At 43.3% G+C, this 27669-nt stretch overlaps 2 protein-coding genes and 1 long non-coding RNA gene across 7 annotated transcripts in view; 2 read left to right on the forward strand and 1 right to left on the reverse strand.

The window, feature by feature from the left end:
- Positions 1–11515, forward strand: part of Cdkl1 (cyclin dependent kinase like 1) — a 42436-nt gene extending 30921 nt beyond the window's left edge. For both annotated transcript variants that reach the window (XM_048415369.3, XM_085697574.2), the window contains 5 exons: positions 403–603; positions 2551–2633; positions 5888–5944; positions 7998–8153; positions 9875–11515. In XM_048415369.3, coding sequence (XP_048271326.1) covers positions 403–603; positions 2551–2633; positions 5888–5944; positions 7998–8153; positions 9875–9982 — 605 coding nt within the window. In that variant the 3' untranslated portion in view covers positions 9983–11515. The remainder of the gene's footprint in view (positions 1–402; positions 604–2550; positions 2634–5887; positions 5945–7997; positions 8154–9874) is intronic.
- A 496-nt stretch (positions 11516–12011) lies between these two features.
- Dmac2l (distal membrane arm assembly component 2 like) lies at positions 12012–27647 on the reverse strand. 4 transcript variants are annotated; one of them, XM_048415370.3, is made up of 5 exons: positions 27574–27647; positions 16328–16439; positions 14328–14536; positions 13621–13792; positions 12012–13140 (listed from the first exon to the last, which is right to left on the reverse strand). In XM_048415370.3, exons 1-5 carry the CDS (start codon positions 27641–27643, stop codon positions 13026–13028), a joined length of 678 nt encoding a protein of 225 aa, XP_048271327.2. In that variant the 5' UTR covers positions 27644–27647; the 3' UTR covers positions 12012–13025. The 4 variants fall into 4 exon arrangements, with proteins under 4 accessions (XP_048271327.2, XP_048271328.2, XP_085553701.1 ...); XM_048415371.3 differs by lacking the exon at positions 27574–27647 and adding an exon at positions 27274–27453; XM_085697575.2 differs by lacking the exon at positions 27574–27647 and adding an exon at positions 27043–27061.
- On the forward strand, positions 19462–20980 carry LOC146892382 (uncharacterized). Its single transcript, XR_015004438.2, has 3 exons — positions 19462–19596; positions 19951–20363; positions 20722–20980. It is a non-coding gene; the product is annotated as an uncharacterized LOC146892382 (long non-coding RNA).
- Positions 27648–27669: the final 22 nt, after the last annotated feature.

A 27669-nucleotide genomic window follows, 5' to 3' on the forward strand; every position in this document is an offset into this window, starting at 1 on the left:
TGGTTTAGTTGTGTGGGCTATATGTAAATTGTACCACAGGGGTTATTATAAGGCGTGCCAACCTCCTAATTTTTACCCTCGCCTTGCTTCCCCCCTGAACTAACACTCCCCATTAGTAATGTTTTAGACAGGTGGTTTTTAATCTTGGCTGCCTGATTAACACTGAGGAACTTTAAAAACTGTGCTGGTAACCTTGGACCCTCTCCAAGTATTCTGATAGTCGGATTGGAATGAGGCCAAAGCATCAGTAACTTCAAAATTCCTAGGGCCAAGTGATGGTAGCTAGCAGCCAGCACTGAGAACAGTGATCTGAAAAGCTATAAGCTTCTGAGGTCAAGTTTCCCTGCTCAGTTTGGATTCCGGCCTTCCACTAGTCTGTTTCCACCTTCCTTCACTCTCCAGCTGGACCAGGTGACTACTACACAGACTACGTGGCCACCAGGTGGTACCGCTCTCCTGAGCTGCTGGTGGGGGACACACAGTATGGCCCCCCAGTCGATGTCTGGGCGATCGGCTGCGTCTTTGCTGAGCTGCTGTCCGGAGCGCCTCTGTGGCCGGGGAAATCTGACGTGGATCAGCTCTATCTGATAAGGAAAACCCTGGGTAAGTGTTATTTCTGTGCTGACTTTTAGAGAACTGGCTAGCTTTCCCCGTGACAGCGCCACATTCCCAGCTCACCAGATGCCAGGGAACTTCGGAGCCTCACAGAAACGGCAGAAACAGCGCCACGAAAAGTGTCTACAGTTTATTTAAATAACAATAATGAATGCCGCTTACTGAGAATTCACTAAGTGTCCAGAAGATCAGGACTTCTGTCTTGAGCTTGCGTTGGATCCAGCTAACTTCTAGAAGCCTCGTCTTGGCAATGCAAACACTATAAGGATTTGCTGGTCACAGCCGTTTTTGTGGCCGATTTCATTTACAGGCCGAATATCATTCAGAGTGCTTGGACTAGAAGTGTTGATGACTTTGGAGATTGGGGCCCAAGCCTAAACAGAAAATTCATTATGTTTCATTTACACTTTATCCACATATCCTGAAAATCATTTTATGTACTCTCTTTAGTGTGCCTGTGGTTTGCCTGTGACCCATCATCTGATGTCGAGTGTGGAATTTTCTACTTGTGGTATCATGTTGGTGCTCAGCTTCAGATTTTTTAATTAGGGCTGCCAAGCCTGTAGTAGGATGTGGTGACTCAGTCAGGTGTCCTTGTCTGCAGCCTGCCTGGCAAGTTTTGGATTATTCAGACTCTGTAGCAGAGGAAGCGCCTTCGCCTTCTAAGCACCAAGAAGAAAGACTGGTTTTTCTCGTGCCATTTTTGTTATATTTTTAATTTTGTCTTGCTTTTCCCCTAGCACTAAGGTGAATGGTAAGGACAGAAGAAGAAAAAGAGGGACAGTGAAGAGATCTATAAGCAATGACTATTCTTTCCAAAATCCAGGGGTTAGATTTTACTCTGCCACGGAGCCCAATTTAAGGTAGAATTTCTCCATAAACACTTGTAGAATCAACAACCACCAGGGAATTTTGTCTTCCCAGATACTGAAAGCGGCCTGTGGGTGAGACTGTGGTTCCTATTTTTGATACCTCCACCAATGTCTTAGACAATGCAGCCTCCGTAAAGCTCAGGCTGGGACTTCCTTGACCGGTTTCCCCAGTGGCTTTAGAGCACTCTCCTCAAGTTACTCCAGCCTTGGTGGGAAAGGCTGTCAGGACCCAGGGATATGTGTCTCCTCTATGCACATACATGAAATTAATTTTTAAAGCTAGTATGTAGGCTAAGGGGCTCCATTACAGCATTTTCAGACATATGAGTCATCGTCCTAGAGGCTATATTTTTGCTTGCTTGTCTACAGTAGAGCGAGGTTCTGTATTTGAGTGACAGGTAAAATTGTAAACCTTAACCCTAGACAGGCGGAGCTCTAGTTAGCTAAGAGCTGGGGTCCTAGCTGTGGTGACAGCACCACAGGCTTTGGAGGCCTTTGTGGTCATTTGTGCCCCCCCCCCCCGCCCCGGAAGCCCCTCATTCTATTTCCTCAACAGAAGTCTTTCACGGTAAGATCTCTAGGACTTCATATGAAGACACTATCAGCCCATTTGGCTGCCATGGCTACAGAATGAGCATCATTTAACAAGAATCTAGAGCTCTGTTTCAGTGTTTCACGCTATAAATGCTTCTAAACAGTAGGTGAGGTCAGGTTTCCAATGGATGGCCAGCTGGTGAAACAGGACAAGGTGGTTTCAATTTGGAAATGGGTTCCTTTCAGAAAGCAGACCTTCCATTAACCCGTCTGGTTCAGAGTCTTCAAATACATTATAAGCTCACGGTGGCAAGAGCCTTGCAGCCTGCCATTTCTGCTCCTGACACACCGTCCCTGTAGCAGTCAGTGTAGGCTGTGCTGCGTGGATGTTTCTCCTGCCGGGGAAAAGAAAGCTGCAACCTTAGCAGCTGGAGGCACAGGTCCACACTGCTGCTGTGTGGGGGGATGGGGGCGCAGCGCCATGTTTCCTGAATAATCACACTTAACTTCAGTCTCTTCTTGTCCAAAGGGGATCTCATTCCCAGACACCAGCAAGTATTTAGCATGAATCAGTACTTCAGTGGGGTGAAAATTCCAGACCCTGAAGATGTGGTGAGTAATTCATTTTGGAGGCGGCTCCTTAGATTGGGCTAACTAGGTTTTGGTAGTCACTTTTCTGGGGCCCATGGCTCAGTCAGCATTGAAAATTTTGTCTAAGAGTGACAAAGAAAATTGGAGCCAGCTGGTGGGCAAGTCTTCGAAGGCCCTGGGAGCAGAGGCTAGCCCAGCCTGTGGGACGGGAGAGCAACACTGACTGCCGGGGTGTAGCCCTCCATCATTGTCATCAGCTCTGCACAGGAGCAAACCTAAGAATTGAGTCATCCGGTGAAAGCAGCTGCTTTCCCCCAGCATTGTCTAAATTCCTTGTTCTATGGTGTACTTACTTCCCAGAACATGGGAGCAAAACCATAATGACCCGATTCTGCTGCTGCATGGTTAATGTGGGGAAAACACTCCTTTAAGAAAATCTACATGCTTATATCCCCAACCTGTTTTTGATAACTCATCCCAATGAAACCATTAGACAAGGGTCTGGAGGTGTGGCATTGACATCATTGCCTTTAGTACTTAGTAGGAGGAGAAGTTACAGATCTCTGTGCAATAGCCGACATGGGGCCAATAAACATGATTAGCTCTGTTTATTCATCTGGAAAAGCCTACAGCAGGTTGTTGAGTGAAGAAAGTGGTTATTGAACAGTATAATTTAAAATAATTTAAATAAATATTTAATAAAATACTTTTATTAAATGCACATAAAAATATAAATCATATGGCAATCTCTGGGAACTCATGCAAATTTTTGCTTTATTTTTCCTTTCAGAGAAGGTCTTAGTTTATAGCTCAGGCTAGCTTTGAACTTGTAAAAAATGTCAATTCTTTATTTATGAATATGGGTGTTCTTGTCTGCATATATGTCTATGCCTGATGCCCATAAAGGGCATAAGAGGTAGTTGGATCCCCTGGAAGTAGAATTACAGATGGCCCTAAGCCACCATGTGGGTGCTGAGAATTAAACTTCAGTCATCTGGAAAAGCAGCCGATACTCTTAACAGCTCAGCCATGTCTCTAGCCCGGGGTTTGAACTTTTGATTCTCCAGCCTCATGATCCTGAGGGCTGAGATTACAGGCATATGCCATACCAGACTATTTATGTGAACCTCTTTACATTTCTTAAATGGTTAAGAAAGAATGTCTTTCTCTTTTTGTTTTTTTTTTTCCTGTTTATTTTTATTATTTGTTTGTTTGCTTGCTTTGTTTTGTTTTGTTTTCGAGACTGGGTTTCTCTAAGTAGCTTTGGAGCCTATACTTAAACTCACTCCGTAGACCAGGCTGACCTCGAACTCACAGAGATCTGCCTGCCTCTGCCTCCCAAGTACTAGGATTAAAGGTGTGCGCCACCAGCACCTGACTTTTTCTGTTTATTTTTGAGACAGCCCAGACTGGCCTTAAACTCCTGATTCTTTTGCCTTCATCTCTCAAGAACTGGGATTAAATGTGTGTACTACCAAGTTCAGTTACAGTGGGTATAACTTTGTAGTGAGATTTTTGGGTACTATTTTCATCCCCCCCCCCTTTTACGTCTTTGAAATGTCTTCTAAGGGGTCTGTGTCACAGTATAAAAGTATTTCATGACTTGGGGTGGGTGTAGCTCAATGGTCGAGTGCTTTCCCAGCAGAGCCTGGTTATTTCCTAACACAGCAAAGAAAAGAGTAATAATAAAACTTCAGGGCACAGTTTGTGAGTCGGGTTTCTACTGTCTGAGAAAGCCGCTTTTAGCTGGAAACTAATACTTTGGTTCCTTGTAGTTAGTTACCTTCTGTCTTTGTCCACAAGCAAAGCGTCCATTTCCCCAGGGCATTACCAGCACCGGGGAAAGTGGGTCACGTTGGTCCCGTTTGGAGAGGCAAGCTCAGCACCTGGCTTATGGGAAGCGACCCACTGGCTCCCTTGTGACCTGGACATCCCCAGTTCTGCACCAAATATCCCTTAGCAATTTCCTGGCTAATTGTCTGCTGGTGAAGTCTCAGAAATAGCCCCGGCTCTATAAATGAGAAGCGCCACTCCTGATTCCCAGGGGTTGTCCTGCAAGGGATTTCCTGTTGACAGAAACTCAGGAAGCAGCAGCACCGGGCTGTGCTGGTTGAACATCTGTGCTCTCTCCCTCTCCGGATCAGGAACCCTGCCTAGCCAGGCCTGCCTGCTGCCTGCTGGGGCTGGGGAACTGGTTCAGCAGGCTGGAGGGACCTGGTGTATTCCAGTCAATACAGGTCACCCTAGGTATTGTCCCTGAGATAGGAGGGCTGACTTTAGCAGCGTTGCTTACATTAGATAAATACGTGGAAAGAGCAATTATTGCGGGGTCCAAAGCCGCACTCTCAATGACTAAGACAATACATTTCGATTTTTTTTCTCATCTTGTTAAATGGAGGCACTTCCTTCTGCGGTCATTAGCATGAGTGCAGTTGAGAATTTATGTTGAGGCTCCCAGTTTAAAATCATGCTGCCCGGAAGCTCTGAACCACAGCCCAGCCCCATGCATTAGATGGGCCTGGCCAATCGCGCCTGCCCTCAGCTCACACTACCATATTCACCCACAATGCACTGCGGACACTGATTCTGTTGCGCTTCCATTGTCAATTAGCGTCAATTAGGGTCAGCTTCAGTGGACAGCTCCTCACCTATTCACAGCAGTCCTCTCTCTGGGGAAACAGAGCCTGTTGGGGGAGACTCTAAACCGTGGGCTGATCAGAGACACAGGCGCTTGTGGGAGGTGACCAGTGTTTATTCCAGAAATCCAAAAAGCATGAGCTCATCTGAAGTTTCCTTTATAGAAATGTCAATAAATGCAATAATTAGTGCCCACTTTGATAATGCTGTTAATTTAAGGGCCAAAAATTATTGTCAGGAAAGACATTTTATACAAAACAAGACAAAACCCAAAACCAAAGCAAAAACCAACAAACAAACAACACAAAAAACAAGCAAACAAAAAACTCAAAACCCCAAAACTAAGAACTTGGCACGTGCCTTGTTCCTGCTGTTTGTTCTCATTCTTGTCCATTGGTGTTTAATTACAATGCTCCCTTCTTCAGGGAGTGATTGGGAAACAAAATTGAAAAGGTATTCTGGAGGTGAAGGGAGAAAGGGCTTATGCTTATGAACAGTCACAAGGAGGTTGTTCCTGGTAGGAGGTAGAGTGGAAAAGGGTGGAGGAGGCAAGGAAGATGCCAGGAAGAAATTTAGTGCCAGGTAACTTCAATCAAAATGCATGCTGTCAATTAAAAGTCCCCTTTTCTTTTTGACAGGAAACCCTTGAGTTGAAATTTCCAAACATCTCCTACCCCGCCCTGAGCTTCTTAAAGGTAAAGTCATGATTTTCACAAGACCAGGAAGCACACAGTTGTCAGAATTTTCAACTGATGAAATGTTCTTTAAAATCCTTTTCCTTTGAAAAACATCAATTTTGGGCTGGAGAAATGGCTCAGTAGTTAAAAGCACTGGCTGATCTTCCAGAGGACCCAGGTTCAATTCTCACACCCACATGGCCGCTCACAACTGTCTGTAATTCCAGTTCCAGGGGATCTGACACCCTTACACAGACATACATTCAGGTAAAGCAAAATCAGGTAAAGAAATGTTCCAGTTCCAGGGATTCTGATGCCCTTTTCTGGCTTCTGTGGGTACCACACACATGTGGTGCACAGACATACATGCAGGCAGGCATTCATACATATAAAATACAAATAAATAAATCTTTAAATGGTCAACTCCTGTATACTTTAAAGTTGGTTTACACATATATTTTTAGAACTATTGCTTATGTAAAAATGTGGTACAGCAACAGTTTGCAATGGAGAGCTAATTTCCCAATCTTTCCAAAAGTGGTCAAAGTTCACTGATGCTGTGTACATGCACGAAATTGTCAAAGGACACATACAGAATAAAGTCAGTTTTTTGGGATATATAGCTGTGAGTGCTGTCTGATTATGGGCCCCGTGGTCTGTTTGAGGACAAAGAAGGAGTTAAGAAGGATGCACTATAAAGGACTGTGTCCTTCCTTGTGTACATACATGCCTGTAATGCAGACTGTTCTAGACCTAGCAAAAAGGCTGGCGGGTTTCAAAAAGGGGATGGGAAAACTAGAGTAGTGGAGGCTGATGACACTAGGGGCTTCATGTTTACCATGTACGAATCTAATTCTAGAACAAAATACATTTCTACTATGTACGAACCTAATTCTAGAACAAAATACATTTCTACCATGTACGAACTTAATTCTAGAACAAAATACATTTCTACCATGTACGAACCTAATTCTAGAATAAAAGTACTAAATACCTAAGCAAATTATTCCCATCAGTCACTGAGCTGAACTCCAAAATCGTGTACTCCCCTGTGGCAGGGCACTGAATGCCCCCAGAACACGAGAAGAAGACCCCCCCTCAACATTTATCCCTTCTATTTCCAACTGACGAGTGTTCAGTGTTTCACAGAAAACTCATTTCTCACTCATGCTCAGGCTAAAAAAGACTGATTTGGGGCAAGTAGAGAGTGAACTAGTGGTCACCAGAGGCGAGGAAGGGTAGGAAGGAGGAGAAGCAGACGCTGGACAAGCGGCGCCAGCACGCAGTCAGGGGTATGTTCTATGTGGGACAGCACAGCAGGGTGACTGTAACATAATTTGTTGCATATTTGATGAAGAAACAGAGAAGAGTTAAGGCTCCTAACAGAAAAATGGTAACTGTTTAAGGAAATGGAAAACTAATTTTCTTGATCACTTCTCATTTGTATGCATGCATCTAATTGCCACACAGCATCCAATACATTTGTATAATTGTATCAATTAAAATGATGAAAATCAGTGCTGGAGAGGCTCGGCAGCTAAGAGCACCTGTCCCTTTTGGAGGACCTGTGGTGTGGGAAGTCAGACGCTGGACAGAACTTAGCCTGTAAACCACAGCCACATGGCGGTACACAGATGAATAGAAATGGATTAAATTAAGACGTAAGAGCTAGCCAATAAGAAGCTAGAGCTGATAGGCCAAGCAGTTATTTAATTACTATAGTTTCTGTGTGGTTATTTCGGGGCTGAGCAGCCGGGAACAAACAAGTGGCCTCCTACTACAGACCTGGCTTTGGTTCCCAGCATCCAAATAACTCAGTCAGCACCAGGTGTAATTGCAGTTCCAGAAGACCCAGTGCCTTCTTCTGACCTCTATGAGCACCGGGCACACGGGGTGTGTGTGCACCCATCCATACATGCAGGCAAAATATTCTTGTGCGTAAAGTTTAAACATCCAGGAAAAAATTTTAAAGTGATAAAAATTAAAAATAATGAATGTGCTCAGTCATTCAAAACAGAACATAAAAGTCATTGCAGCTTCAGGGATAAAACGGGGTTCTCTCTTCCCTCAGGGCTGCCTCCACATGGACCCGGCGGAGAGGCTGACATGCGAACAGCTGTTGCAGCATCCGTACTTTGACGGCGTTCGAGACGCTGGGGATCTGACAAGGCAGGACGACAAGTCCGTGAGGAAGACCCTGAGACAGAGTCGAAAGCACCCGGCTGGGGTAAGACTGGTGCATGCTTACACTTTCAAATCACCTCGTGCCTGAGGCCTGGTCCTGAGCTGGAATCTAGGTTGAGTGACAGCTGTGGCTTGAAGCCCCAGCATTCTTGGTCCAGAAATAGGAGACAGGATATCTACATCATCAACCAAGGCCTTAGAGACATCTGCTTCTTAAGGCCCTTTCCCAAATCCTAAAGTTGTCCTTGCCGAGCAGCTCCTGATGCCACACAGCCTGATGGGCACAGACTCGGGGGCAGGAGCGTCCATCACTGTGCATTCAGCTAACATGTTTCTCAACTTCAGAAAAGGAAATCAGACCTTCGTCATACCACCTCCAGTGTCAATACTGCAGTTTCTCCCAAAATGGCATTGTTTTCCTTTCTGGTCCTTTGTCAGAGTTGGCGAAGAGAAGCATAGCAACAAGGCCTACTGAATACCTGCAGGATAGCACAGTTAACAAGGACCTACTGAATACCCACAGGATAGCACAGTTAACAAGGGCCTACTGAATACCTGCAGGATAGCACAGTTAACAACAAGGGCCTACTGAATACCTGTAGGATAGCACAGTTAACAAGGGCCTACTGAATACCTGCCAGATAATACAGTTAACCACACAACAGGATCCAGCTGCAAACACAAATCAGGAAGAATCCTGACTGCTGTAAAGTGGTTACATTGCCTCAAATTAATTGGCAAAATCTGTAACAATCTAGAATCTAGTTGAATCGTAGCTAAGATGGGTTGGCTGTTCTTGATCACTTTTGGATCCATGTAGATGCATGGGCTTCAAATTATATTGCTTTGGTGTCTTAGCTATCTTCTGGTGTTCTGATAAAACAGTGTGACCAAGGCAACTGATAAAAGACAGCATTTAATTGGGGGCTTGCTTAGAGTTCCAGAGGGTGAGTCCATAACCATCCTAGTTTGGAGCATGGTAGCATGCAGGCAGGAAGGCAGAGAGGCATGGTGCTGGAACAGTAGCTGAAAGCATACCTTATCCACAGGAAGCACACAGAGAGAGACTGGCAAGGGCTTCTGAAACCTCCAAATCCACCCCAGTAACATATTTTCCCTAACAAGGCCATACCCCCTAATCCTTCCCAAACAGTTCCACCACCTAGGAACCAAGCATTCGAAATATATGAGCCTATGAGGGCCATTCTTGTTCAAACCACCACACTTAATCTTTCCTTTATAGGTCCCACTTCCACAAATACACACCTGGATAGTGTGTGTGTGTGTGTGTGTGTGTGTGTGTGCGCATGCGCACACGCATGTAGTGTTTCTGGGGCTGGAACTCAAGGCCTCTAACATGTAAGCAAGCAAGTTATTACTGGGACACACCTTCAGTCTTGTGTGGTTTTTCCTTTTTCATATGGGTTCTGTGTGTTTGTGCATGGTGGTGGGAACTCAACTGAAGACCTTGGTTGTTTTGTTTTGAGGCCAGTAACCCAGGCTGGTTCCACTGTGATCTTATTGCTTCAGCTCCGCGAGCGTGGGAATTGCATTTTGTGCAAACATATCTAGCTAGCTTGGATTGCTTTTTAAATATAAATCAAACCTTTGGAAGCAAAGGAAGAAACCAAATGAAAACACTTCTCCCTCTCTCGGGTTCTGAGTTTTATAAGGGAAAGATTTATTTCTGTACCCCCAAAGTTATACTAATGAAGCACGCTACATGGCCTAATTTGAACCTGATTTTGTGTTTCATGCTTTCAGTTGCAGTACCTACCTCAGTTAACTAGCAGCAGCATCCTCCCGGCTTTGGACAATAAGAAGTACCACTGTAATACCAAGAAATTTAACTACCATTTTCCAAATATTTAAGCAGCTAGCAGAGTGAAGAAGTGATCAATAATTTGAAGGAGAAAAAAGTACATATTTGATTCCTGTATTGACTACACATCAGGAGAAAACACAGACAGGAAGCTGGAGGTCACCTGGCAAGATATGAAGAGAAATTCCAGAGCCAGACTTCCATGCTTGGTGGAGATGTCCAGAGAAGAAAGCAAAAGCTGGCAGTTTCACTGTGTTTGTACATCTAAGCAGCGGAGCTTAAAGACAGACTAGAAACTGTATCTACTTAATACAGTATATATTATGTATATACTGTATGTATATTACAGTATAATATACAGTTAAATACTGTATATTGCCCTTAAAGACAATATAAGCCGTATCTGCTGCCTGTAGCTGCAACAGTAGATCATGCCAGAAGGACTTCAGCTTGCTTTCTGGCACATGTGAAAAGTGGGTTATAAAATATCCATATGTATTTCTTTAGATATGTGTTTCCTTGAATCCTAGCTCTAATGTTCTTTTCAAAACATATTTAAGTATGATTTTGGTCCCTGAAATCAAAATGTATGTGATTCCATTTCCTGTATGCTCATTCCTGATTTTTGTGTTTTAAGACATGTTTTAGAATATCTAAGTTGATCAAAATATCTAATGTCTTAAAACTTTGTAGTTTTTGCACGTATATAACCATGAGATACTTAGACATCTCTTACATATACTTTTATCTTTACCCTAAGAAAGGATGCATCCGAAAGGGATAGAACAAGACCTACAGGCCTCACAGAATGAGCCTGTCAGCCTGAAAATAATCATCACTTCATTCTTCAGCCCACCTCATACCTGAAGACTGTTCTATAAGCAAAACTAATATAATAATCTGGATTTAGACACAATTGTTTGTGAACTCTAATTTGAATCAGGAAACATGTAGGTTGTTAATTGAAATTCTCTCCTTGAAGAATCTCTTATTATATACACCATGTATATGTACATGCCTGTAAACACACATTCATACAATTGTACACATATCTATGTGCACATACCATGCTAATGAATACAGTACAACAAATAAGGAAGTAGTCAACAGTGAGACTTAAAATTACCTTCAATCTGGTTTATTATTCCTAATAGCAAATCTTTTCCTTCCTGCCCCTGGACATGGGCAATGTAAGTCCCATTATCAGCGTCTCACTATCATTTCCGGTTCATGTGCTGCTAGTTCACAGTTCTCAGACACGGGCTTAAAGCTCTACTCTACTGCATCCCCAGAACATCTTCTGCGCTCTCATGACACCACTCAGCCCGTCACTGATCACCATGCAGTTCACTAAATTCTGTCATCTGCTCAGTAATCTTGGCCACTCCAAGGCAAAGTACGGCTTCCTAAATATATATAGCTCCTTCCACAGACCTGACAGGGGCTGAGAAACAGCTCCACTAGTATTTAGTTCCTCTTAAATAGCCATGATTTAAACGACAAGGAAGGATACCAACTTCTATGAGTAGTTCACATTGCCTTTTTCCCGCTTAAATCAATAAAAATGTATTTGAAGAAGCAAATGACTGTAACTGCCTGGTTTATTCAGTAGTTTTACAGAAAACTGCAGACTAGCAAAGTCTCTCCACACAGTACTGACACCAACCTGCGATGAAAGGGTTTGACTGTCTTCAGTGTAATCTGTTACATTTATGTTTATGCTCAATGGAGCGATTTCTGCAAACCTCATCTTCCACATGGAATCACCACATACCACATGAGCCCATTCTACATGTGTTCTACCTTGTCTTTGTTTCTATTTACTATTTTCTGACTTGTAAATGACAGGGAGATATGCCATTTGCATTTTCCCACAAATGAGGGTGTTTTTCTATAAGCATAGTTCTAAAAACAGCTAAAGCTCCCCTTTCTGCCTGAAGTCTGTACTGCAGGTCATTCCTAGTCAGATTTATATTCAGCAACCTGATAACTAACCACACATACAGAAACCTACACATGAAACAGCATGTAACTATGACGATGGAAATATAGCTATTTCAAGTGAAACATTAAAGACTATTTTTAATCCCCTTATGACATTCTTTATTATTCATTTTCAAATTTTATTTTTTATGTTCCTTGAGTTCATTGGAAGCAACATTCAAAATATTTGAGGGATAGCAAAACTTAACTTTAAATCAACACACTAACATTTTGTTTGATGTAGAAGGGCAGCAGGGATTATTTTTATTTATTTATTTATTTTGGCTCTTGTTTTGTTTTACCAGCAAAACTAGTTGGGGTACAGACAAGAACCTGTGTTAAGTTTTAACCAGCACTGGCCCAAGCTTCAAAGTAGGACGAATTAACCAGCGTGTTCATTCTGACAAAGGGTATTTAAAAAGGTATGCACCTGTTTAAAAGCATATGCAATGCAGGAACTTGAGCAGTGCATGCAAACCCTAGGAAGCAACCCGCTGTGCCGCTGCCAGCGCCACCGACAGCTGCGCACGACTTACCCCGTCACTGCGGCTGGAACTGAGCTTTCAGGTTTTCAGAACCAGGCATTTACAGCAGCGCGCTTCAGCGCCTTTAAAGACGTTAAGTGTTATAATATAAAAAAGAATAATTGCATTGTATCTTAAAGAACTCTATGTCAGGATCCACACCAAGCAATATTCTACAGTATATATGCCAATGAGGAGTACATTAGAATTAAAATGTTACATTGTATTTTTTTTTTTTTCCGAGACAGGATTTCTCTGTAGCTTTGGAGCCTGCCCAAGAACCTGGTTCTTGTAGACCAGGCTGGCCTTGAACTCACAGAGATCCACCTGCCTCTGCCTCCCGAGTACTGGGATTAAAGGTGTGCACCATCACCACCCTGTTACGTTGTAATTTTTAAGTGATCCAATGTACATAATTTCTCACTTCCAACTAAGTAATTTTAGCGAGTCACTTTTACACATTACTTTCTAGCTAATGTCCAGTCCGCACTCCCACATGGTCTCTCAGTCCTGCTGGTGACTAGGCAGTGTCTGCTGAGCATCAGCACTTTCAAATGGCGCTTTAAACTGAGAGCACAGACTTATTTTACTTCAGGTTTAATTTCAGCTCTAGAGAAGGCAGTGCTGTCTTGAAGACTTGGGCGAGATTGTCTTTATCTTTCACTCCAGGAAGATCACTTAAGAACAAAGACCTGAGGTTCCTGCAAACAGCAGAAAACAAAAGTCACTGCAGTTTATGTCTGTAAAAATGAGCTCAGTTTAGAAAATAACACGTATCAGGTAATTACATCACCCCATACCTTCCAGACGGCTTCTAGAGTAACAGTCTTGGAAGGCTACTTTAAATGAAATTCGTGCAAGACTTAAATTATCATTTTTCCTTCTTTCACTGATATTTCTGAGTCTCTTTTATTTCTATAACATACGAAACCGACCTCCTTTGTTTATAAACTATCAATAATAACACAAACAAACAACCCCCCGGAAGTCCTTAAAGGTATTCAAGTTTCTCTAAGAGGAAGAAACTTTGAAGCCTCTGCTAGTGTTAAGAGATAAATAAATGGTCTAGTACTTTGACTGTAACATCTCAAACACCTCCAACTGCCTGTGATGCTGAGATTACTGCTACATACTCTCTTCATTCACCTTATCAAGTTTTTGTTTTGTTTTTGACCACTTACCTAAAATGTCGCAAAGCAATGATGCCGTTGTCTGTGACATTCCCACAGGAAATTATTTCCATTTCCAATAGGCTTTTTCGTAACTTTTCAAGTTGACTGAGCCTCTGCAAACAGGTATCTTCAATGTAATGACACTTGCACAGTGTTATTTTTTCAACATGCTCTAGGCCCTCTGCGGGGAGAATTCATAGTTTAAGAATCTGTTTTACTATTACCGTGACTACCAGTCCTTGGTTCACCTAGGGCAGGACTGTCCTGGCTTTGCCCGTTCCATGGAAACTGGAGTGGCTGCTCACCTAGTGACCACACATGACACACATACACAGCTGGGGCTGGTGCAAGGGCCACTCTGAAGTCACATGCCCATGCACTGGAAGAAAGAAAATCCCACATGAGCAGAAGCTGTCTGGATATTAGTCTTATGTTCACAAAGACATCCATTTGCCAAAGTAGTCTGACAAAATCAAACAGGCTTTGAATTTTAAGTGAACAAAAGAACACAGAAAGAAGCTCAAAAGGGAGGAAGGAAGGAAGGTGTCTATCATATGATCTCTATTTACTTTGAAGATAAACATCTAACACAGGAATAAATAGCAGTTTTACTGAAATGTACAAAAACAAACACACGACTATAATGGTGAGCAAACTGTAGCAAACAATCACTGTGGATCACCTGCATGCCCTACAACCAAGTGACAGGGACTCACCCATGTGCTCCAATCCAATGTCCATGATACAAGAGTCGGTGGCATCAATTGCTTGGATCTTGTATCTGCCCACAGAGCCTCCTGGGAGGTTGTTGTAGTCCTCCAGCCACTTCTGGTGGCCACAGTAGCGTACCTTGGCCCCACACCGAAGTAGCCACTCAGACGCTGCCCTGTCAGGGCCGACATCCCGGATGCGTTCATAATCTACTCTGTTGACAAGGAAACAGAAGCAGAATACTTCCACTGTCACTATTCCTCAGCTGTGTTCACTAATATAAATATGGGCCAGAAATACATCTTTATTTCAAAGGACTGAGGAGTAAATATATTAATGAGATCCATAAAAATAAAAACTGTGGCTCTCTTTAGCTCTTTCTCTTTTTCTTTCCCTCCTTTTTTTTCTTCTTTCTTTAGTTTTAATCTCTGACAAGAAATATTAATATGATTACTGACGTTTTGGAGGTACTGTCCCAGTCAGGCTAGCTTTGAACTCGTGATCTTTTTTTTCCCTTTGCCTCCTCAGTGGTGAGATTACAGGTGTGTGCTCTCATACCTGGTATGGTGAGATTTTATTTATTGTTTTGGTTCTGGGGCTTAAACCCAGGTCATCCCTGTGTTAGGGAAGCATTCATATGTGTCATGGAGCTTGACAGACAGAGATCCCTATCACAATATAGTGACTATGTGGGAACCATTTTTCATTACTGAGAAAATATTAAAGGTATGGTGGCACACACTTTTAATTGCAGCACTCGGGAAGCAGAGGCAGTGGATTTCTATGAGCCTGAAGCTAGTCCTGTCTACATATCGAGTTCCAGGACAGTCAGAGCTACATAGAGAGACACTGTACAAATAAACAAATGGCTAAAAAGGGAAAAAATTTGAAGCCATTTTCAAATTAGTCTCTTAGTGCTATTTACTAATTTCTGCAAATGCCCTTTTTTTTGCAGTCACAATGGTGATATTAGGCAGTAAGTTTGTTGTACCTGTCTCAGTACGGTACTTCCATGAGTATGCCATATACTAAGTTTTTTATTTATTTTATTTAAATTTTTCTCTATGTAGTCCTATTGTTCTGGAATTCACTATATAGACCAGGCTGACCTTGAATTCACAGAAATTCTCCTGAAGGTCTCTCAAGTGCTGGGGACTAAAGGTATGAGCCACCACCACTGGCCACACTGAGTTTTTAAACACCAGAGTTCTCCTAGCAGGACTCGACAGGCTATTAACATTCCTCAAGAAGCTAGAGAATGAGGATTTCAAAGTTACACATGTTGTTGAGTATAAAAAGAATAAAAATTCATGTTTTAGATAGCTTGAAGGATATCAATACACAAGTAAGAAAAAGTCTACTTTGGGGCTGGAGATGGCTTGCTGGGTAAAAACACGTATTGCTATTATAGAGGACCTGGGTTCAGTTCCCAATACCTACATGGTGGCTCACAATATCTATAGCTTCAGTTCCAGGTGATGATGCCTTCTACCCTCTGTGGGCACCAGGTACACACATGGTTCACACCCATATATGCGTGCAACACATAAAGTAAAAATGAAAAAAACATCTTTTTTAATTTTTTTTTATGATTTATTTTTCTTTTATTTTATGTGCATTGGTGTGAAAGTGTCAGATCCCCTGGAACTGGATTTTCAGATAGTTGTGAGCTGCCATATGGGTGCTGGGAATTGAACCTGGGTCCTCTGGAAGAGCAGTCAGTGTTCTTAACCACTGAGGGATTTCTCCAGCCCCGAAAAAACATCTTAAAAAAGAAAAAAACACTAATATTCTGTAACTCAGACAAGCAACTCAATATTTTGTAAGCTATTTTTCTGTTTAAGTATGTTTTATTGTTTGTAAAAATATTAGCATCTTACTGTGCATACTGTTCAAAAGAAAAATAATTTGAAACACAAGAAATAAGCCACTAGCCAAAGAGTGATCTGGAGCCTGTCCAGTTATAAAAATTCCCACATTTCTTCACTTAATTAGAGTCACTTACTTATTAAACACTGCATTCAACCATTCCCAGAAGTATCTGGAGTCACATGACCGTGGGATTTTCTTTAAGCTGCAGAGCTGCCTCGAAATTTTTCCAAGCACCATCATTTGATCTAGACACACAAAACAGTGCTCTCAGGAACTCATCGGCCAGCGCCACACCTCTGCTGACTCCACACTCCAGCGTTGAGTCTTGGGCCAACAGCTGATATTACTGACCAGACACTTCTGTCTCCAATTCTTGGGTTTTGTTTGTTTCTTATTTGCTCACAAGGAAAGGCTGGGACTAGGTGATGTCTAGGGTTCTTTCTAGCTTAAATTTCATTGTTTGAACCTTATTTGTCTGCAGTGCTGCCCCTTAATGACCTTAATGCTTACTTTCTGTGTAACTATAGATGTGTTCAAACCAGTTCTATTTTCAATGCATATATATTTTGAAAACAAAATGACAAACTATGGTCCCATAGGGAACATTGTGACAGGGTTACAGTATTCCCATCCAGGCAGAGCAAGGAAAATAAAAGCAGATCTATTTGGGACAAAGATACAAGTGGGTCATCAGAGCACAAACAAATCTCCTGCTAGGCAGGAGAGGGGTCTGGGCAAGCAATTTCACTTCTCAGACCCTGGATTTTTTCATTTGTGAAAAGAGATGATTTGTTCAGATGGCTTCCAGCCACAAGCTGAGAAAATAATTTCTGATTAAGTCTCAATAGTGGGTCAGGTGTGAGGGTTAGGGGCTGCAAGAAAAGTAAAATGTGGTCTCTATCTTTGAGGAAATTACAAGTCAATCCGGGATGGAGTGGCCCACGCCACCAAGTAATTAAAATAGATGACAAGACTTGATATAAGCCTTGAAGGAGCTAAAACAAGGACAGAGATGATTCACTGACAAAAAAGCCAGGCAAAGCTATGAGAGTTTGGTGTGAACATGGAGGTCAGGAAAAGACGTCAGACACCGCAAAGCTCTTGCGGCCAGGGTGTCTGGACTATATTCTGCAGACAGTGGAGTCACAGAGATATAAGACCAGAGCACTGGCATTGCTGAAGTGCTCCTGGGAATTTACTCAGACAGCAGCAGCAAACCAAACATCAAATCAGACATGGTCCTATAATCCTAGCTACTTTAGAGGTTGAGGCAAGAGGATCACTTGAGCACAAGAATTTGAGGCTAGCCTGAGCAATATAACTACAATCTGTTTCAAAATAAGTAAGTAAATAAGAATGGTACAGCAATAGCTAACAAGGACTCCAAAGGAAAGCACTTAGTCACAGAAGGATACAAGGACATTAGAGTTAAGATTCCATATGGTTCAGTCAGGGACATATAGAGACAAGAGCTAGAGACTTGAAGATGGCACCTGGATCACTGGCAGGACAGTGATGTCCTTATCAGATGCCAATATCAAGGATGGTTTGATGAGTAAAGTGCTTGCTCACAAACATGAGGGCCTGAGTTTGGATCCCCAGCATTTATATAAAAAGCCTATTTGGTAACACGCACCTATAATCCCAGTGGTAGCGAAGTAGAGACAGAAAGATGCCCTGCTGGCCAGCCTGTCTAGCCTAATTGACAAGCCTCCAGGATCAGTGTGGGGACCTCTAAGAAATAAAGTGGAAATGTAACAGGACCTCAGAACTTAGCACAACTGATTCCATGAAGGAAATACCACCCAAGCCATAAAACTTAGCATGTAGACAGCATCACTGGTCAAAATGAAAACAAAGACCTAATCCATCAAAGCTCATAGTTACGGGAACGTCTCTAAATATACCAACCTTGCATTTTGGCTTCTGTTGTTCCACTTCTGGCTGACTATTCTCTTTAACTGAAGTATGTCAATATAGAACATGGCTTTTGTGCTTAAAAGCTCACCCTGAGAAAGGCTTGGGGCTATACTGGGATCCCAAATGCCCAGTGTAGTCACCAGTCAGCTAATAAAGACTTTCTATGGGCTTAAACCCATGTCTTTGGTGGATATCCCACAACAGAAAGTGAGGAGGACACACAATGTTGACCACATGCAAACACACAGATGTGAGCACAAAAGGACATACATGAACACATACATACCAAGGTAAGTAAGTAAACAGGGTACAGGGTTGTAGGTTCAGGTTTTTTTCTCTTAGATTTTCATATTCTAAATATGAAGTGTTGACAGGACTCCTAAGGAAAGACAACCAACAAAATCACTGGAATTAGAGTCACAAGGTGTTAGAGCTGGAAGAAACTTAGGCCAGCCACATGAAACCTCTCATTTAGAGATGAGGAAACTGAAGCCTTGATATTAAGTAACATGCTGACACTTTAAATCCTTTCTGGAACAAGGTGGGGCATTAATAAATGCATGTGTCTAAAGGAACTTGCTCAATGTTTCATAGAGAATCTGTGTCAGTATCGTATTTGAACCTAGTGCTCTTCCCTACCATGAGGACTCTGGATGATTCTAGAACTCAGGAGAGGAGAGAGAAGAAGACTTAAAAGATGCCTGAGTGGGAGGCATTTCATGAGGACTCTGGATGATTCTAGAACTCAAGAGAGAGAAGACGACTTAAAAGATGCCTGAGTGGGAGGCATTTCATGAGGACTCTGGATGATTCTAGAACTCAAGAGAGAAAAGAAGACTTAAAAGACGCCTGAGTGGGAGGCATTTTGAAGCTGAGGAAAGGGTGGGATGCTGAGGCAGTGAGTGTGAAGCTTGGTGACGGAATCTGGGGAACACCCACGGCACTCACGCCTCTCCCCTCTTCTCTGCTCTCTCCCCAACCCTTCCCCCTCTTTGGCAGTGCTGGGAACTGACCACTGGGCTCAGTGCCTGCTAGGCAAGTACTCTACCCTTCAACAGATGGTCCTCTCAGCCTCCATCTTTGTCTGTATCACCACAAACCTCTGCCTCTGCTACATCCCGCAGTCTCGGCCTTGCTAGACATTTGTTTAGCTCTGCCCACCTATGCCCACCCTAGTGAGTCCTTTGTTGCCAATTTCATTTACAAATCTGGGCTTTCTCATCCTCTACTTGTGCTATTCCTCCATTAATTTCACCTCCAACTTCATCTGTGAAAATATTACACAAGTTCTCATTTCAATGCCAAACCCACCTATTCACTCATTCATTCATTCATTCATAAATGCTCACTGGATGTTGGCTACTCTTAGTACAAACCAATGGTGAGACAAGAGAAGTAAGAAGAAAGATCCCGTCCTGTCCTCATAGAACCCATGGTCTAACGGAGAAGACAGGGCATGGAAACACAAATACTATCCACAAGGTACTTGGAGGCACGGACCATGTGTGAAAACCTAAAAACGGGCTGAAGGGAAGGATTCATACTAGAGGTGGTTTTTGTTTTTTTGAGATGGGTCTCAAACAAGGATTAAGAGTTTTCAAGCAGGATGTGATGATGCACTCCTTTAGTCCCAGCACTTGCTAGGTAGAGGCAGGAGATCTCTGTGAGTTCAAGGCCAGCCTGGTCTACAGAGTTCCAGACTACCCAGGACTAGTGAGACCCTGTCTCACAAACTAAAAGAAAGTTTTCAGTGAGGAAGATTAAGCGGAGAGAGGAGCAGGCAGAGGAAAAAGAAGAACAAGAACCACTTATATTCATTCTCTTAACATAATGCAGAAGTTTACAAGTGTCTGTTGATGGGTCGTCTCCAGTGGCCAGCTATCCATGTGCAAAAGTCAAGCCGGACTTGTTACTCAGCAAGGAAAATAGCAGAGTCCCTGAGATCTAAATACTTTTGCTGGAGTCAATGTGGTTCACTTTTTAATCCAGCTTAAATAAAGGTAAGGCCAGCTTTATTTCAGTTATTATTTCTGAAAACATTATATGTTATCTTTAAACCAAGTTGCAGTAAAAATTAAGTTTATATATGGAAATAAAGGCTTAAAAATCATTTTAATTAATCATTTAATTAATCATTTTACATTTTCAACTTCAACTTTGTGGACTGACATCTGAGAAGCACTTCCTGCTGGAAAGCAAGCAGTTAGCAGGAAGAATCCTTTCTACATGGAAAGAGGAGACCTCTAGTGGTAAGTTAGTAAATGGAATGCTAGTGAGTTAAACCAGTTAAAAGCAGATTAGAAAATCCTTGGTATATGACTGGTGCCATAAGTAACCTAGAAATTTAAATTATAAGAAAGAAAACACACCTTACTATGCTTACTATCATAAGCGGCACTAAGTTTATAACAGTGATTCTAAAATTTGCAATTATATCTGTGAATTAATAAAGGCCAGGTCGCGAATGTTTTCACACACACACACACACACACACACACACACACACGCACACACAGGTTTATTCATTTAATAAATGAATATTAAGTTCTGTTCTTCTAGAGAACCCTGACTAATACAAGCAGTAAGTGCCTTCTTTTTTCTTTGCAGTCCTGACTACTAAGCCATCTCTCCAGCCCCTGTACAGCCCCTGAAGATGACAAAATTATGGAAAGAAGAACCGCAGGAGGGTTGTGCACCACAAGCATCTCTCCAGGGGGAGTTGTGATTATAAAGGACATCTGGAGAAATCCTTGTGATGCAACTGTTATCTTGATTACGGCCGTGGGCACAACCCTCTACATACAGAAAGGAAACACTGGGACATCTCTGAGGGAATCCATTGACCTGCACTACGGTTTACAAGATTTTATCACCGGGCAGATGGGCAGATGGTGTGATAGCTAAGCCGGTGGTCAGCCTGACTGCAGCCGACCCTAACGCCCTAAGGGCACTTCAGGAAGGGATTTCCTTCAGATTGTTTGAAGCAGGAAGACCCACCCTAAATCTGGGCCATATCTTTTTGTTTCCACCCAGATAAAAGGATACAGAAGGACACTTTGTTTTTCCGCTCTCTTACCCTCCCTCCTGATGGCAAGTTCATCTGTCTTATATGGGGACATTCACACACACAATCTTTTTGTCCTGTTTCTTTAGAGAACACCGACTAATACAGATTGTGGCACCATGAGTGGGTTCTAGAGAAATGGAATCATAAACACGAACTTTTCTAATAAGCTTGGTGGTTTCTGGTCCTGGCTTCCCAACTTGCCAAAACCTACACTAACTGAATGTTCGCAGAATGCTACAAGTCCGTGGTGTGGGCTATTTAAAGAACTTATCGAGGTAAATGCATTTGATCATTCTGAGTCTCCTCTTGTGAGACTTGAGGAATTTAGTGTCTCTATACATAAATAAAAAAAGACAATTTACAAAAAAAAATAATAATAAGGGAAAGGAAAATGCCGGCCGGTTGCTTTGGCATCTCTGGATAAACTGACGATGGAGAAGAATGAGCTCAGTGATAGACTTAATGAGATGCACATAAGCAATCTAAAAATTCCTAAGTGTACACTGGAAGAGAAGAGAGCTCAGGCTGCTGAAAATCAAACACAAATCCTCATTTTAAAATTATCTGAAATACAGTGAAAATACAAATCTCTGCCTCAGAAAGTGTTGGCACTTGAAGTAAGAGCACCAACTGGTAAGGAATGGGATTCCGCGCCTTGGGATGGAGAAGTGTGGGAGAATCCTTATGAAGCTAAAGACTTTGAACTCTAAGACTCTGGAGGGTTTATCTCATTTGAGGAAGAACTTTCTCTGTCCTTAGCAGAAGCATCCCTACCCTGAACCCTGCAGAACTGCCCTCTCTACCCATGCCTGAGGGAATAAACTCTCCATTGGCTGCTGAACTGGCAGTGACCTTTTCTGAAGGAGATGCCATGTGAGACAACTCTGATGGCCCTCAGCACCCACCAACAGTTGCCTCTGTACCTGAACCAGACTCAAGGCTAAGCGGGCTCTAGAGGTGAGAATGAAAGTAGTCCTTGAGGAAACGTGCTATACCACTAAAGAGCTTAATAAGTTTGCCAACTCATTTAAGCAAAAGTCTGGGGAAATTATATGGGAATGAATTTTTAAAATATGGGATAATGGTGGAGCATAAAACTGGATCAGGCTGAGATTAGCGATATGGGGCCACTGAGTGGGAACTCTAGGTTTAATATGGCAGCGCACACAGCTTAAAGAAATGTCTTAAGTTTGACAGATTGGATGGAGAGCTTGTCAAAAAGATGTTTTGACAAACATCAAACAAAAGGAGCTGCAGACATACGACACTTTGGCTTGGGGCTGATGAGGGATTTTAAGGTTCAGGGAATTGGAATGCTGGAGTGGGTACATGTAAAACCCAGCTCTCTACAATGGGAGGACGCAGAAGACATGCCCTTCAATAACCCTATAACACTTAGATGGAGTGGCACTAGCACATTGAAGAGCTTTTGTTGCCGCGTGCTCTTCTTGTGCCAGACAGTGCTGCTCAATTGTAGTAAATGTGATAGTTTGCATCCTGGATTAGCAGGGGTCAGGGGGCACTAAATCACCAAAGGCAAATGAGCAGTTATTATAACTGGCAGCAGAGGCGAAGCAAGGCTTACAACGGCCTGAGCTGTATGGACCTTTGGTACGGGTAAGAAGCCTCAGTTTTGTTGTTGTTTTGTTTTTTTCTTTTGTTTTTTTAATCTACATAAGCAGAAAAACTCCAGAACCAAAGAAAGGAAGGCTACATTGTAGCATAGCAGTAGGGAATCTGGTCACCAACCAATTTCCAGACTCATCCAGTGTATAGATACAGAACTCCTTGAGAAAGGAACCAGACCCAAAACTGGGACTTCTAAATTTTTGAAAATTTTAAAGACTTCAGGACTCTTCTGTTTAATTATTTAAGTCACCTCCTCCCACAGCAAGAGAGAAGGTTACGGTGTAATGGTCACCATCTGATAGAAGGAGAGACAGGCTTGGCGTCCCACATGCAGGGTAATGGCTAAACCAGGGCTGTGGCCTCTTGCTGCCTGGGTGAAGGTCCAGATTCTTTTTACTCTCCTTCAGAGCCAGTGGAAATGGATTAACATAAGAGTTACAGAGGTGGGTATGGCTACCACTGCCCCAGGGGAAGGGCTTGGTCTTGATCCAGAGATGGGGTAGCAGCTAACATGGGTTTCTAATGCTCTTTATGCTCCAGGGAAACGCTGAGCACCCTCACTCCCATCCCGGGCAGTGCTATGAAGGAGGTGAGGGCCTTCCCCATCAGCTCTCTTTGCAGGGGGCTCCACTTGACATGGGCTGTCCCACCCCTTGGCAGGTCTGACCCAGCAGCAGAGACACCAGGATGCCACACTGCTACAGCTGACACCATCTTGTATCTGCTGACTGTGGGACTTTTAAAGTTATACTTTGGGGGCTAGAGGGATGGCTCTGCAGTTAAGGGCACTGGTTGCTCTTTCAGAGTATTCAGATCTGATTCCTAGAGCGCATGTGGCAGCTTATGAGTACTTGAAATGACAGTCCCAGGGAACCCGAGGCCCTCTTCTGGCTGCTAAGGGCACCAGGCACATACATGATACACAAACATACATGCAGGCAAAACACCCAAACACACAATAGTTATACTATTATGTGATAGTGATATTCACTTGGGACACCAAGCTCTATATTGTGATATTCATAGTAACACAGTAGGCTGGAGAGATGGCTCAGAGATTACGAGCATTGCCTGTTCTTCCAGAGGTTCTGAATTCAATTCCCAGTACCTACATGGTGGCTCATCACCACCTACAATGAGATCTGATGCCCTCTTCTGGTGTGCAGGCAAACGAGCAGACAGAACACTATATACATAATAAATAAATAAATCTTAAAGAAAATAACGGCATCTTGGGAACAAAGAAGGAAGGGAAGTTTACGGTTTAATAGTGATGTGTTTGTGTCACGCTGACAAGAGGCCATAGTCTTAGTTTTTGGTCAAATTGACGCTAGCAAAGTCATCTGGGGAGAGGGAATCTCAATTGAGAAAATTCCTCTCTATGATGGAGGATGGGGGCATTTTCTTGACGGACGGCGTGGAAGGGCCGAGCACACTGTGGGTAGCACCACCCCTGGACAGATGGTCCTGAGGGATACAAGACAGCACACTGAGCAAGTCAGTAAGCGGCACTCTTCCATGGCCTCTACTTCAGCTCCTGCTGACTTCCCTCCACAACGGACTACAAGCTGTAAGATGAAATGAATCCTTTCCTCCTAAGCTGCTGTTGGCCACGGTGTTTAACACAGCACTAGAAAGCAAACGGGACCTCTAGTACTTCTTACAACTGCGTGAGTACCTACAATCACCACAAAATAATATACTGAATTTAAAAACAGCTGTGGTGGTTTGAAAGAAAATGCCCCTCAAAGGGAGTGGCACTATTAGGAGGTCTGGTCTTGCTGGAGGAAGTGAGTCACTGTGGAGGTGGGCTTTGAGGGTTCATATATGCTCAAGATACCCCAGTGTCTCAGTCTACTTCCTGTTGCCTGCATTTCAAGATGTGGCCAGCACCACATCTGTCTGCATGCCACCACGCTCCTGGCCATGATGATAATGGACTGAGCCTCAGAAAATGCAAGCCACCTTAATTAAATGTCTTCCTTTATAAGACTTGCCATGGTCATGGTGTCTCTTCACAGCAATAGAAACCCTAACTAAGATAGAAGTTGGCACAAGGAGTAACATAGTGATTGCTATGATCGGCCTGATCATGTTTCTGTTTGGAGGAAATTGGACTTCAGTTCTTTGAGTTAGGAAAGCAGCGGAATGCTTCAAGCACTGCTTAATGGACCATACCAGTAGGGGCATGGAAGGCAGCGGTGCTAAGAGTTATTTGAATTGTGAGGGGCTGGCTCAAGAGGTTTCAGAGGAGAAGAATTTTAATATGTTGCCTAGAGGCCATTCTTGTGCTATTTTGGTGAAAAAAGTGGCTGCTTTTTACCCTTGCCTAAAAAGCTTGCCTGAGACTAAAGTGAAGAGTTTTGGATTAATTCCTTTGGCAGAGGAAATCTCAAAACAGCCTAGTATAGACTCTATTATGTGGTTATTAGTGGTAACTCTAATGAAGATTTATAATGAAAAGGAGCCAACTGAGCAGGGATAATTACAAAAAAATAAAACTTAAGGAACCACAAAAAGTAGGATGGAACTAAGTCCCATGTTCAAGGAGACAGATTAAGAAATGGAATTAAGGAAGTGGTGACTTCAGGACAAATCCTTCCTAGCTAAGTTTCCAACTTGGGTAAAGGAACTAAAGAAAAGCTTAGAAACATTAGTCCTAACACTTGAAAGGAGGCGGCTTGTGGATCTCTGAGTTTGAGGGCAGCTTGGTCTAAAAAGTAAATTCCAGAAGAGCCAAGCTTAGGCAGTGAAGGATAGAAAGTTGGTGAAGACATAATTGAATACAGAAGCTATGTTCCAGCCCCAATGAGCAGAACTTGGCAGCTTTGGCCACCTGGTTCTGGCTTAGAGTCAAAGACAGAAGAAAGGCATTAGTGCACCTTCCTCTGAGAAAAGGAAAGCTACTGAGGTCAGGCATGGGTCAGGGGTGTCCTGGATGGAGGTCTAGAGAGAACTGCGTGAAGCTGCAGGGAGCGGAAAGGAGTTCTGAAGAGTGCTCTGACATCAGACACGGAGATGCAGAGTTTAGAGTTTGCCTAGTTGGTCCAGTATTTCCTCACTATGCTCCCCTCCCTACATGTTTGGAATGGTAATATATATCTTGTGCCATTATATGTTGGAAGTATGTGCTCTGCTTTTTAATTTGATTTTACAGATGATTGCAGTTAAGAGATTGCATGAATCTCAGAAGAGACTTTGAACTTTAGACTTTTAATAAGTTTAGGAGTGGTATAGATTATGAGGACTTTTGAAGTTGAAAATACATTTTTGCATCATGATATGGGTACAAGCCTTTGGGGGCTAGGGAGTGGACTGTGGCGGTTTGAAAGAAAAAGGCCCTCAGACGCAGTGGTACTATTAGGAGGTATGGCCTTGTTGGAGTAGGTGTGGTCTTGTTGGAGGAAGTGTGTTACTGTAGAGATGAAATTTGAGGTTTCACATATGCTCAATATACGCTCACTGTCTCAGTCGATCTACTTCCTGTTACCCGTATATCAAGATGTAGCCAGCACCATGTCTGCCTGCAAGCCGCCATGCTCTGAACTAAACCTCTAAAAATGTGAGTCACCTCAATCAAATGTTTTCCTTTATAAGAGTTGCCATGGTCATGGTGTCTCTTCACAGCAATAGAAACCCTAAGTAAGATACCAACTATCCATGCTTTTCATCTGTGATGGGATAAACAGGGAACACGGTTTCTTCCCACCATGAAACAAAACATCCAGTACTGCTCATGAGATAAATCATTCAAGCCCAATAAAAATCTAATGCTTCGCTGAGTTCAACATCTAATGACTATTCTCATATACACTATTACCTGCTCAAAGGCACTAGTAAACAGAAGAGTGTCTGAGGTAGAGGAGATGAAGTTTCCCTGAGCTGGAGCCACCTACTAGCTGGAACCAACATTTAACCAACAAGCCCCTCCCAGCGATGGTTCTATCATTCTGTTTCGGTTCTGTTAAGCTGTTCTAACCCTAAGAACAAAGAACCACCATCAGAGAATGGGAATTACACTGGTGACAAAGAATCCCACATTTTAACAGAGTTATAAGGTCCTTTAGGTGATTGTATAGCTTTCATTTTTACAGTAGAGGAAACACAGTAAAGAAACCTGCTCCATGAGTGGCTGTTCTAAGACGTGGACATTTAAAACTGTGTATTGATCCAGTGATTAAGACAGGGTTGGGGCTGGAGAGAGGGCTCCGCGGTTAAAACTGCTAACAAACCTTGCCCAAGGACCTAGGGTTGGTTCCCAGCGTCCACATGGTGGCTCACAATCATCCAAAACTTCCAGTTCCAGGGTATCCTTTACTCCCTTTTCTCATCTCTGCGGGTTCCTGTGCATACCAACACACACACACACACTCACAAATGAATCAGCTTTTTTTTTTAAAGTCACTATATGATGCCGAGCTGTCTACTTTCACCCAGCACCTAGCTCAGCGCCCGATATTTACAAGCTGAGTCAGCAGTCGAATGAACGACACCATCAGGAGCCCCACGAAGGGTCCAGAAGCCTCCGGCCGGTGGTGACAAACACAGGCAGGCGGTGGTTCAGCGGCCAGTGCCCGGCTCCCGGGCCAGGGCGTCGCCAACCGACCAGGGGGCATGGCTGAAGGACAGGCCCCGGCAGCCAGAGGTCACCCCGCCACGCACGGCCTTCTCTGGCGGCCTAGCGCAGGCGTCCAGGGCCCTCCGAGGCCCGGGAGGCCGAACCACCACCCGGTCCCCGCCTGCGCCCTCGCTTGTCTACTCACGACGCGCGGCGTCCCTGCGTCTAGCCGGCCCTTCGCCCTCTGTGTTTTCCCTTCCGCCGCGCTCACCCATTGGCCAGCGTAGGCCACGCCCACTAA

Source organism: Myodes glareolus, chromosome 11 (genome assembly GCF_982192425.1).
Source record: "Myodes glareolus chromosome 11, mMyoGla1.1, whole genome shotgun sequence".
NCBI classification, from domain to species: domain Eukaryota; kingdom Metazoa; phylum Chordata; class Mammalia; order Rodentia; family Cricetidae; genus Myodes; species Myodes glareolus.